The sequence below is a fragment of the Cetorhinus maximus genome, chromosome 20, assembly GCF_964194155.1.
Source record: "Cetorhinus maximus chromosome 20, sCetMax3.hap1.1, whole genome shotgun sequence".
NCBI lineage: Eukaryota > Metazoa > Chordata > Chondrichthyes > Lamniformes > Cetorhinidae > Cetorhinus > Cetorhinus maximus.
This window is the reverse complement of record NC_135898.1, coordinates 58,315,718-58,329,107: the sequence shown is the minus strand read 5'-3', so window position 1 is coordinate 58,329,107 and position 13,390 is coordinate 58,315,718. Positions and strand designations below refer to the sequence as shown.

The following is a 13,390-nucleotide window of genomic DNA, read 5'->3' as shown; positions in this document are numbered from 1 at the left end:
CACCACTGCATGTAGGCAATGTGACAAGTGGCAGTTCCCAAAAAGAGACATGCACAGATCAGATTCTAACCAAAGGAGCTATGTTTCTTTAAGCCACTTCTGAGAGGAGGAAATCTTTGGCTGAATTAAGATTATATTTTCTTGAAACAGCAAAATTTCAGATTTACTCAGTTCAAATACTTCCCCTTCCTCCTACTCTTAGGAGCACCTAAAAACCACACAGTATCTAGCCTAATAATTTCCTTACACAAAACATTTGAGTACTTCTAATTTCCTTTTCACCTCCCCACTGCACTTTCTACATCTTTCACAATTAGCAAGAGTATTATTAGTCCTAACATCAGATACATCTTTTAACTTACAGCTCGATTTATTCTGTTTAGCCACAGAATTCTATCCTTTAATGCATCCCCTCTTCACCTTATGGCAAGATCTTTTTTGTACTCCAGAGCGCTCACATTTGAAGATATCCCACTGCTGATCTGTCAACCTTCTGGCTAACTTTTCTGCCTTAATTTCAGCCAGATTTCTCATCTCACTGCAGTTTTCCTTTTTCCTGTCCAATATCCATCTTTGACTCTCCATTACCCTTTTCTGTTTTAACATCGAACCTTAACTGAGTACAAGCCAAAAACTAATGGGGGGACTTAGAAGTGTAAAAGGTGGCACAACACTATTTTTATACTTGAGAGTAAAAATAAAAACCCATGAGTGAATATCCCAAAACTGCAGCAGATGACAAACAGATTATGAGGTGCAGCTGGATTTGTCAGGTTGGTTTCTGTCTGTTGCTTGATGGAGAATGGCACCAGTGGGAATAAAAATACAGAAACACAATGGCAACTCATTTTCAGAGGACAGGCACTTGGCTTACGATGTGAAAAACAAAACTTGAACTTTTTTGTAAGAGGTAAATTGAAATGATAATTTTGATGCCAAAAATTTGAAGGACTTTTTTTGTTGGTTGTCAATTTCATTTGCAATTTTAAATTGTGTAGTTGCAAAATCTAAATCAAACTATCTACTGAAATGTGGAAGTGCAGAAAGTTCTGATCATCTACCAACCAAAATCCATCGGTTGAGATTTTACTAATAAATTCATGAACCCTTTTGACAGCCTATCAAATATGACAGACAGGTAGCTTGGCTAGCTGTCTGTGAAAATATTTTCAGCATCATGTGGATATCCAATACAAGTAACTCTTAGTGTTCTGCAGGTCTAACTGTTTTTAAAGTTCAATTTCTTTGTATTGGCCTATCATGGACTTTCATCAGCTAACATGCACTGCACTGACTGGAATGGGGGTCCATACCTGGACAGTTTTCCTTGTTTTTGAAGATAACATAACTGGCTAGTAAACTTATTCTCTAGAGCCACTTAAAGTATTAGTCAAGACTGGCATACCAATTCAAATCTTCACAATGAAAGCCAACAGTATTAAACTTAATCTGCAGACTGCTATATATGAAAAGTACATTAGTTAAATTACAAGTAACTCAAATGTGCAAATTTGAATCTGTCTCTCAGATAAAAGGTTACCTGCTAGCTTTCCATTCGCTATCATATTAGTAGCTACCAGTTTTATGGTGCTCTGGGAAGGACCCGAAGAGGTAATGGTAGTAACTAGACAAGCTTTCAATGAGTCACAGTAATAGCTTGGATTCTCTGCACTTGTTTCCAAAAGCAGCTGTACGGCTCTGTCCGTCTGTCAAACATGAACAGTGACATAATGAGGTCAGTCAGCATAATACTTGCTTTTCACAAAGAGAATTATTTGTTTACTAACATAGCTATTTCTTGCTTCTGTATAGGAGTTATCTTAATAGCAAAAGTGCTGACCTTAATAAACCAATCAGGAAAGAAGAATTAAGTGTTTGAAATTTAATCCACATCATTTGATGTAGCTTGAGCTCACAGCTCCTTTTTCAACAGCATTGCTGCTGGTTTACATCCATCTCAACCCTCTCAACAAACACTGCTAATCAGGCAACTGAGAGCAAAAAAATATTACATATTAAGGAATTGAACATTTTAAACATTGATTAGAGTTTATAGCTCTTTGGCTCATGCGCATCTGCATATCAAAAGTCTTGTTAACAATGTGCATCTCTGTGAGTTTCACACTTAGTTTCTGCAACACATTTTTCCAGCCACACTTTGTTGATAACACCCCTATCTGTGATAAAATTTGTGTGACCTCTATGCAACTGTTAGTAATGCCAAGGGGTTCTCCCAGTGTTCTCATCACACAAAAGGTCACAAGGTACTGTTTAGAAGCAAATTGATTTATTCTTTCATGGGATGTGGGTATCGCCAGCAAGGCCAGCATTTGTTGGTCATCCCAAATTGCCCTTGAACTGAGTGGCCTGCTAGGCCGTTTCAGGTTACAGTTAAGAGTCAATCACATTGGTGTGAATCTGGAGTCACACATAGCCAGACCCAGTGAGGATGGCAGATTTCCTTCCCTAAAGAACATTAGTGAATCAGATGGGTTTTTACAACAATCGATGATAGTTTAGTTTCATGGTCACTATTACTGACAGTAACTTTCAATTCCAGATTTATTCATTTAGTTCTTGTAATTTATATCATAAGATTTTAACAAGCAAACAGAAGTTAGGTATTTAGCACACAAAAACAAAAAACTGGAAAAACTCAGCAGGTCTGACAGCATCTGTGGAGAGAAAGACAGAGTTAGCGTTTCAAGTCCAAGAAACGTTAACTCTGTCTTTCTCTCCACAGATGCTGTCAGGCCTGCTGAGTTTTTCTAGCATTTTTTGTTTTTGTTTCAGGTTTCCAGCATCCGCAGTATTTTGCCTTTATCTTAGGTAATTAGCAGTTTATTATAAAGTAAACTTATATTGCACTACTGATGGTCGAAAAAGATACAGATTTCTTACCTGGCCTAATAAAAGCAACTGGTCTGCACATTTCCTTGTGTGATCATAGGTTGTTCTTTTTGCCTCTTGCAGGTTAACTCGCTCAATCTGTGATCTCTATAAATGACATTATTTTAGAAGAATTTGGAGAAAGATGAAAACTGATCACAGTGAAGCTATTTTTCAAGAACATCTGATACCGCCTGAGAAAATCGTTCTTAGAAGCAGGATATTCTCCAGAAAGGGTAATATGGATTATTATTTAGATAAATGAAAGAAAAATGGGACATTAAACAACTGATTTTATCATACAGGATGTTATTGAGTCACTTTACTGTATCCCATTATAATATAACCATACCATAAACAGATTACTGTGTTATTAATGCTCCTTTTAAAATTCAACTACAAAGAGCCATGAAAACCTCCAGAGTGCTCACTTCCACTTTTTGTAATACAGTTGTTTGAAACTGCAGAAATATCTGAGAGAATTAACTTGGGAAAGTTACCTAGTTCATCTTTAGCATGGTGATGAATTATCAGAAGATAGTTATTAATTCTGGGAGCTATGGCATTTCTAATTTGTGTAAATTCGCACCTTCAGGTATCATGAGTCTTCTGAGACAATTTAAGCAGAAAACGAGAACATTCAAAAAATGAAAAACAAACACCAATATATACTCCATGCTGTGATGACTTTAAAGCTGGTAATGTCACATTTCAGAAATACTACAAAAAATATTCTAAGGATGTTCAGAACAAATGAGCTGGATAAATTGCAATATAGGTCCAACTTTCCAGGGGTTATTGTTCTATATGGCAATGATTGCAGAGCCCAATTATTTTAATCTTAAATAACATTATTCTGAAAGTCAGTTCTGCAATTTAATTCTAAAAACTTTGCCACTGCACCAATTGTAACCAAAACATATGAATCGTTTGATTCTGACGCACAGAACATTGGAATATTACATACTGATGTAATTCTCGTAATTGGCACTATGGGGCACTACAACTATTTGTTCAATGGGTTATACATTTTTCATTTATATCATTTACATTACTAGGTGACTGAGTTACAGATTTCAGCTATGCACTTAATTCTCTGATCACCTATTACACATTTCCCATTTTCACACTAGGTCCTGCAACTCTTTTATTTTGAAATCAGATTGCATAAAACATGCTAATGTTTAAAATGATCTTTCCTTTGAATACTTCCAAATCATGACTAGCCTTATAACTTGTACTGTTAATAGTACAGAAAATCAAATCAATGTTTAACTAGGTCGAATCCAAAAACAAAAAAAAAAATTCAAATGCACAGGAATTGGAATGGAAATAAAAGAACTTAGAACTAGGAACAGGCTACTCAGGCCTTCGAGTCTGCCACTTAGTGAGATCATGGTCGATATGTTTCTTAGCGCCATCAACCTGCCTTTGAGGACTGAATTAGGAAACATTCCTTCACACAAAGACTGGTAGAAGTTTGGAACTCTTCTGCAAACAGCAATTGATGCTAGATCAACTTTTAATTTTAAAACCGAGATCGATAAGATTTTAGTTAGCCAGATGCATTAGGGATTTGGGGCAAAATGAAGATTAGCCACAATCTCATTGAATAGTGGAATGACCTCAGGGGATTAAATGGCCTAATTCTCTTCTTGGATTGCTATTTTTTAGCTCCATTGCTTTGTCGAGTAAACAACTATTGATCTCATATTGAAAAATTATTAATTGGGATGGCATATATACTGCTTTTTGTGGGAGGGTATTCTACATTTGCATGAAGTGTTTCCTGTGATTTTAACATTACCACCCAGGCTTATAATAGTGCAAGGGATAGTCATTAGTTTGAGGATTGGGGGCATTTTAGAAACCAGCAAAGGGCCACCAAAAAGTTGATGAAAAAAGGGAGAAAATAGAAGAAGAAAGTAAATTATCCAGGAATTTAGAAACAGATTGTAAGTGGTTTTACAAGTATATAGAGAGTAGCTAATGTAAATTTTGGTCCCTTAGAGGCAGAAACAGGAGAAATTATTATGAGGAAAGAGGAAATAGCAGTGGCATTCAGCAAACACTTTGTCTCTTCTACTGTGAAGACAGACATAAGTTACATACCAGAAATAGAGGGTAATCTAGATGTTAATAGGAATTAAGGAAATTAATGTCAGCAGAGAAAAAGTACTGGAGAAACTCAAAGGACTAAAATTCAACAAATCCCCAGGACCTGAAGGCCTAGATCCTAGGGTTCTAAAAGAAACAGCTGCAGAGAAAGTGGATGCCTTGGCTGGAACAATCCCAGCAGATTGGAAGTTAATAAATGTAACACTGTTATTCAAGAAATGGGGGAACTACAGGTCAGTTAGCTTGGCTTCAGTCATCAGCAAAGTGCTGGAATCTATTGAGGAAGTCTTAACAATGCACTTAAAAAAGCATAGTATGATCAGAACAAGTCAACATGGTTTTAGGAATGAGAGGTCCTATTTGACAAATTTATTAGAGTTTTTTGAGGATGTAACTAGTAAAGTAGATAAAGGGTAATCAGTAGATGGAGTATACTTGGATTTTCAAAAGGCAGTCGATAAGGTGCCATACAAAAGGTGAATACACAAGATAAGGGCTCAAAGAATTGGGGGAGATACAATAGCATGGATAGAGGCTTGGTTATCAGACAGGAAGCAAAGGGAGCATAAATGGGGTATGTCAAGTTGGCAGGCTGTGACTAGTGAGTGCAAGGATCAGTGCTGGGGCCTCAATCTATATTAATGATTTAGATGAACAGACAGAGAGTAATATATCTAAGTTTGCTAACAATACAAAGAAAGGTGAAAATGCAAACTATGAGAAGGACACAAAGAAGCTGCAAAGCGATATAGACAGGTTAAGTGAGTAGGCAACAGGATGGGTGAGGCTACTCACTTTGATTCTAATAGAGAAGCAGAAAACTTTTAAATGGCATGAAACTTGTAAATGTAGACGTTCAGAGAGACTTGGGTGTGTTTGTACAAGATACAAAAAGTTAGTATATAGGTACAGCAAGCAATTAGGAAAGCAAATGGCACACTGGTCTTTTTGGGAATAAATTAATAAAAAAGAATAAAGAAGCCTTGCCACAATCATGCAGGGCTTTGGTGAGACCACACTTGGAATACTGTGTGCAATGCTGGTCTCCATATTTAAAGGAAGGATATACTTGCATTGGAGGCAGAATAGCAAAGATTCACAAGATTCTCATTCCATCCATTACTTTTACCATCTCCACTTCTACCAATATTTTACCAGCATTCTTTTCCTTAGTCAACACCAAGATAAAGTGCTCATTAAGTATTCTAATCTTGTCCTGTGTCTCCAAGCATGTATCACCCTCTTTGTCCCTAATAGGCCCCACCCCATCCCTTACTGCCTGCTTACTATTTACGTGCCAGTAGCAGTTTTTTGGGCTCCCTTTTATGTTAGCTACCATTCTATTCTTATAATCTCTCTTTGCCAGTCTTATTTTTCTCTTACTTCCCCTCTCAACTTGGCCTGGTTCTTGCTTGAAGAATTCAACTGACATGCATCACCATCTTTTTTCATTTCATTGTATTCTCTATCTCCCTTGTCATCCAAGGAGCCTTGACTTTGGTTCCCTTACCTTTTGGCCTTGTTAGAAGGTAACTAGCCTATACTTGTAACATCTCCTCCTTAAAAGATTACCTATTGTTCTACTACAGTTTTTTCCTTTCAATCTTTGGCTCAATTTTACCCTGGTTGGATCGCCTTTTATTCACTGAAGTTAGTCCTCTCCTAAATTAAAAGATTCACTTTAGATTGTTCTGTGCTCTTCTCCAATACTAATCTAAACCTTATGATACAACGATCACTCTTATCGAAGTGTTCGCCCAGTGACACTGTTCACTTGGCCCACCTCATTCCCCACATGGCCTCCTTCCATTTGGACCGAGAACATGCTGGTCAAGGGAGTTCTCCTGAACACATTTCAGAAATTCCATTCCCCTCCTTAACCTTTATGCTATTATCCTAATCGATACAGGTATTTGGATAATTAAAGCCCCCAATTTCGCCACACTATATTTCACAAACATCACAAAAATATACATAAAATGTACACCTTTGTGATTCCTTGTAGATTCACTCCTTTACCTTTCACTATTTGGAGACCTACAGAATACTCCCAGTAGCATGATCATAACCTTTTTGCTTCTCAACTTTAACCAAATGGCTCTCTTTGACCCTCAAGGTCATCTTCCTTTTCCAACACTACAATGTCTTTTGAAATTAGTACTGTCGTCCCAAGTTCCTTTTCTCCTTCCCTATCTTTTCTGAATACTTTGTATCAGTGAATATTAAGCACTCAGTCCTCAACATTTTTAAGCCATACTTCTGTTGTTGTCACAACATCATATTCCTACATGGCTGTTTGTATTTTTAGCTCACCAACTTTATCTACCACAAACTGTGTGCTTACAGTCCTCCATTGTAAAGACCTGTCTTTGTATTCTTAGTAGTCCTTCTTAGTTTGCTAATGTGCTAATATTTTCTTCTCTAGTACTATCAACACTTGCAATTGTTTGTGCACCTTATTTCTCTTTTCTACTTCTATATGTCCATGCCCCCACCCCCACCCCTGATTTAGTTTAAACTCTCCCCAACTGTTATATTTATTCCAATTGAAATTATATTAATTAATTTAACCAGCTGAACTAAATTTAAGACAGTACTTTACAGTTTCCCAGTTCCTGTTTAAACCAATGCCCTATTTTTCTTTAAAGAACCTAATACTCACCAACTAATCACCTACCTGCTGTCCTATGCCATCACTCGTTTTTTAGGAAATAAACCGATCAGGTCCATGCTGCTCCTGCTCTCTTTTATTCTCCTGCCTTGTTGGTGGAGTCTCCGATTAGGTCCGCACTGTTGCCCCACACACTCTCTCCCTCTTACCGTCTGCTGGTGTCTCCAATCAGGTCCGGACTGTGGGTCTCTAGCACTGTTGTCTCTCAGGCTCGTGCTCTTGGTTTCTCACTGACTTCCTGCTGCCACTATCAACTGCAGACCTCCGGCACTGTTGTCTCTTATACTCTCGCTTGTTCTCTCTGGCTTGATAAGCTTTTATAAGAAACTGGGACGTGCTTATGGGCAATGGTCAGAAACAAAATGGAGGGATTTGGCCAGGGGTCCAGGGAAAAAAAACAAATTTCAAGAAAAATCTATAACGTGCAGAACCCCTACCCTCATGGGACACGGATGTTACGCATGCAGCAGAGGGAGAAAGTGCTTTCCCTACATGAAACAGTTTGTTAGCTTCAATTTTTATTACCTGGAAGTAGGAATTTTCACACAGTATGTCATAGCAAATATCCAGTGGGCTTGCTTGGTTCTCTTGAACTGCATTTGGTGGAGCCAGCTCTTTGCCTTTTGAGAAGCTGTACAAATAATGAGCAGCAACAGTCCAGAATTGCAGTTCTGACTCATCACCAAAAAGTCTAAAAGAGAAAAGAAGCAGTCAAGTTCACTGGGGTTGTATCAACAGCGAAGAATTATAACAAGGAGACACTACAAATATATCCATTAAATGTAGATTCTGCACAAATAACAAAAATCTCCTCCCACAGTGAAAGTCATTCTTCAAAGAAGGCAACTGTGAGGTAACAACACTATTTCCTCTCACTATGGTGTGGTGTCAACAACAACTTACATTCAGGGATGGGGGTTCGCAATCAGGGTCCACATGAAAGTTTCAAAAGATTCGCCAAAAATACACTGGACTGTCCCTGCGCACAGTTTATTTCACCATCTAAACAGCAATTTGTTCTCCACTTCTGGCTCTACTGCTGGTAAAAAATTAAACTGTTTACCTAATTTTTTACTGGCTTCTCTTAGCCACTCTCTTCTCAGCTTGGCCGTGCATGCGTAGTGGTAAATGCAACAGTAGCAGCACTGCTGATGTTTTCCACTTTCGCAGCCTGTAGGCACTTTGAGATAGCATGCTAGTGCTGTTGGAGTTGCATAGGGGTCCTTAAGTATAACAGTATGACACAACATTCCACTTGGAGTGGGAGAACGCCATACTCCTTGGTGCCAGTATCCAGCGCTCTGATCTACAGGTGATTGGGCCACCTCGCGGAAAGGAACATGCAGTTAAAAAGGATTCGGGGCAATGCTGACCATCAGTTTATCATTAAGAAGTGAGGCAGATTGGAACCCTTGTCAAAACAAGAAGCAGTGTTTAATCATCAGTGGCATACACAATAAGTCACGTTTAAAACAATGCGTGACTCACTCAATGTACAAGATTCACAGTTCTCTTAGCTTCATTATTTCATAACTTTAACCACCACCCCCTTTACAATGTAGATGTTGCGGTTTTGATTTTCATCTGTAAAGTTTCCAAGCATACTGGTGAGAGTGATGGTTCCTCTGGGATGTGCAACCAGAATCAAGTCCACTGCACCACAGCTATCTCTGATGTACAGGGAAGCAGGAGGAAGTTTGGCAAAGCAATAGTGATGAGGGATTCAATAGTCAGGGCAAGAGAAAGGTGTTTCTATGCCGCAGATGTGAGTCCAGGATGGTGTATTGCCTCCTTCGTGCCAGGGTCAAGGGTGTCACTGAGCAGTTGTAGAGTGCTCTGAGGGGGAGGGTGAACAGCCAGCAGTCATGGTCCATATTAGTACCAAAAACATAGGTAGAAAGAAGTATAAGGTCATGCAGGCAGAATTCAGGGAGGTAGGAAAAAACTAGCAAGCAGGACATCAAGGGCAGTAATCTCTGGGTTGCTCCCAGTACCGAGGCGATATGTGCACAAATCATTGAACGTGGCAGAGCAGGTTCAGAAAGCAATTAATAAAGCATCTGGTATCCTGAGCTATATATTCAGGGGCATAGAGTACAAAAACAGGAAAATCATGATAAACCTATATAAACACTGGCTCAGCCTCAATTGGAGTATTGTGTCTAGTTCTGGGCACTATACTTTAGGAAAGATGTGAAGGCATTAAAGAACGTGCAGAAAAGATTCACAAGAACAGTTCCAGGGATGATGAACTTCAGTTACATAGATAGGTTGGAGAAGAGAAGATTAAGAGATTTGATAGTGGTGTTCATGAGGGGTCGAGACAGAATAGATAAGGAGAAACTGTTCCCATTGGTGGAAGGATCGAGGACACTGGTCTAAGGTGATTGGCCAAAGAAGCAACAGCAACATGAGAAAAAACATTTTATGCAGTGAGTGATTAGGATCTGGAATGCAAGGCCTAAGAGTCTGTGGAGGGCAGAATTGAAGGCAGCAGGAATCTAAGTAATCTAGCTTAGAACTAGTTACCTTGCTACTAGAGAGCATCTCTGCAGCAGTTGGAACTCTGGATCTAAGAGAAGACACTGGATGTCACTATAAAGAAAACAGACAGCATTAATATGCATTTATTATACAAACATGTATAATTAGATTGCAGTAATATGTTTTCATATTCCGTCTAAAAAGACAAGGACAGCAGGCGCATGAGATCATCACCTGCAAGTTCCTTCCAAGTCACAAAGAATCATGCCATAGAAATAGATTATCATTCATTCATTAATGTTTGGTTTCCTGTTGCATCAACCATGGAACGGACAGTATTCCCTGGATACTATGCAAACGTAAGTATGTTCCAATCCTAATCCTGGAAATACCTAGATAACAGCACCGTGGGAGTAGTCGCACCACATGGACTGCAGAACTTCAAGAAAGTGCTTACCACCACCTTCTCAAGAGTAATTAGGATTGCGCAATAAATGCTGGTCTTGCCAATGATGCCCACATCCCATAACTGAATAAAGAAACATACAAAAGGATGGGATTTCTGAAGTGTCAATACACGCTGTTAAGGTTCGCATTTCAAATAATGCAAGATACACCATTTCAATTATGTAGCATAAAACTTTAAAAAAAAATAAAAATCCTACTTACTTTGATATAGAGTTCAATTGCTCCAGCATAAGTAATTTTACTTCTTCACTTTCTGAATAATGACTGCAGAAAACAGCAGGAAAAAAAGTGAGGTTAAACATCCACCATTCAATATACACTGCTGCCACTTTAGCAATAAACAACAGCATTAATTAATTGAACACACTTAAAATTGATAGAAAATTAAGGTACTGAGAAATTATCAACTCTTAATGGCTTTAACAATATGTTGGTATACATATTCCGTAAATGTTCTTCTCAACTAGTAAGAATGGTAATAGTGGTGCGTTGTCACACAAAATTTCGACTTCCCTTTAAACATTTATTAAATTTTCTGATCAATTTTGAAACAAAAAGGTTAGGGTTAGTACATACTTACATCTGCATAATATCCAGGGAATATTGTCCATTCCATGGTTGATGCAACAGGAAAGCTTTCAATACAAGACAAGATCTGGGGAGTAGGAGGTATGGACACCAAAGAAGATCTACAGAAGAAAATTACAAATAAGGTAATTACTCTACACTCTCTTGTTGGGTCACCACACTCAATTCTCATCACAGCATGATTTTAATTAGTTGCAAGACCATTATCCACATAAGTATTATCCATGAAAATTTTGCTGGGAGTTATGTCAAGTTAAGTGAGCAACAGGAATGGAGTCCTGGTTGGTAGAGCAGCAAGCAATTGTGAAAAAATAAGGAAGGAAGTGCAGAAGGTACTGAAATTGGCTCTTTAACCAGTTGAGACAGTAACATCTCTGAACAAAGAAAGGGGTAAGGCAAGCATGCAAGTTAGAGAAAACTTTAAACAGAAGTGATCCTGAAATATAAAACGCAAGAAAAAGAAATAAAATCTATCAAGTGCAGTTCAATAAATACAAACAGAAAAATGCAGACACTCTTGGGCTAGGTTGGAAAAATAGGTATCAGGCCTAGGTCAGAAGATCAGACAGAGCCAAGTTTAGAGGGAAAATCTTTTGAATAAAACAAAATTTCACCAGACCGTAAAAAGAGTGAGCGCATGCAATAAAAGGACTGATCACAGCATTAAGTGCAAGAAAAATCAAAGAGAGTAAAAGCAGAAAAATAAAAGATTGTGAAGTGAAAATTTTACACTTAGAACAAAGATGTTTCCTTTTAAAATCATACTATTCCCGGAGCTTAAAAAAATAAAAATTATGCATTTTCATGAGAAACTTTTTTAAAAAGTCAGACATTGAGGGATTTTCTTATAAGGTGAGGTTGAGTAGGTTGGGCCTGTGCTCATTGGAATTTAGAAGAATGAGAGGCGACCTTATTGAAACAAATAAGATTCTTAGGGGGCTTGACAGGGTAGATGCTGAGAGGTTATTTCCCCTTGTGGGAAAGTCTAGGGCCAGAGGGCATAATCTCAGAGTAAGGGGGTGCCAATTTAAAACAGAGATGATGAGGAATTTCTTCTCTCAGAGGGTAGTCAATCTGTGGAATTCTTTACCACAGAGGGTTATACAGGCTGGGTCGTTAAGTATATTCAAGGCTGAGATAGACAGATTTTTAATCAGCAAGGGAATTAAGGTTTATGGGGAAAAGGCAGGAGTTGAGGATTATCAGATCAGCTATGATCTCATTGAACGGCGGAGTAGGCTCGATGGGCCGAATGGCCTACTTCTGCTCCTACGTCTTATGGTCTTACACAAATACCTTGTAAATGTAAAAACTTCATTCAATACCCCCAGAGTCACAAGGGAAAGATGGAGACTTTAGTGCATATGGCAGTTAAATAAAATCTGCAGCAATAACCTATTCCTTCCTTTGAGTCTGTGACTGCCTCTGACCTAAACCTGAGAGGAATGAATAGAAAGATAATGGAAGATGTTTGCTGTAGTGGTGGGGTTCCATCAGCAGGTGGAGTTCAGGCTGCATATAAGGAAACTGAATAACGTAGTATGATGAGAATTAACACCCTTCAATCTGCTCATCATGGGTATAAATGGAACGCTATTTGTCTCTGTAATAATTATGATCAGCAATGCATTATTCATGAACATAAATAACACAATTACAATAGCATTTCAGCACTTAAATCATAAAAGATGACAATTTTGTAGTTTAGTCAAAGAATGTCAAGAAATCATTTATGATTCGGTATTTTTCCGTAACTGTTAACTATAAACCATATTTATAAGTACATGGAGGCAGATATTTCTTTTATTCATTCATAGAATTTAGGTGTCACTGGTAGGGCTGGCATTTATTGCCCATCCTTTGAAAATTAGTCAATTTGATTCAGCCAAAGTATTTTGATAGTCTGCACCTATCACCACTTGAGTTCAGTGCTTATTTTGGGAACTTATCTTAGGGGAAAGTGTGCCTTTATCACAATCTGTTTATCACAATTCGTGCACTATCACAATGCTCCTTAGTTAATGGCAGAAATCTGCAGCACCTTAAGGCCAATTTCTGCTGCCAGCCCAACTAAATTCTGCTCAAGAGAATATAGATTCCTCAGCACCTTCTGCAACACATTACTCAGTGATTTATACACATCTATGTTTTTTGAAAAAAAGTGCAACTTTA

At 38.1% G+C, this 13,390-nt stretch overlaps 1 protein-coding gene across 1 annotated transcript in view; it reads right to left on the bottom strand.

Annotated features, from left to right (window-relative positions):
* wdr11 (WD repeat domain 11) overlaps window positions 1-13,390 on the bottom strand; it is a 121,208-nt gene that overhangs the window by 20,195 nt on the left and 87,623 nt on the right. The window contains exons 20-25 of the mRNA XM_078564772.1: window positions 11,211-11,319; window positions 10,832-10,894; window positions 10,208-10,273; window positions 8,204-8,369; window positions 2,902-2,997; window positions 1,541-1,706 (exon numbers count right to left, since the gene is read on the bottom strand). Coding sequence (XP_078420898.1) covers window positions 1,541-1,706; window positions 2,902-2,997; window positions 8,204-8,369; window positions 10,208-10,273; window positions 10,832-10,894; window positions 11,211-11,319 — 666 coding nt within the window. The remainder of the gene's footprint in view (window positions 1-1,540; window positions 1,707-2,901; window positions 2,998-8,203; window positions 8,370-10,207; window positions 10,274-10,831; window positions 10,895-11,210; window positions 11,320-13,390) is intronic.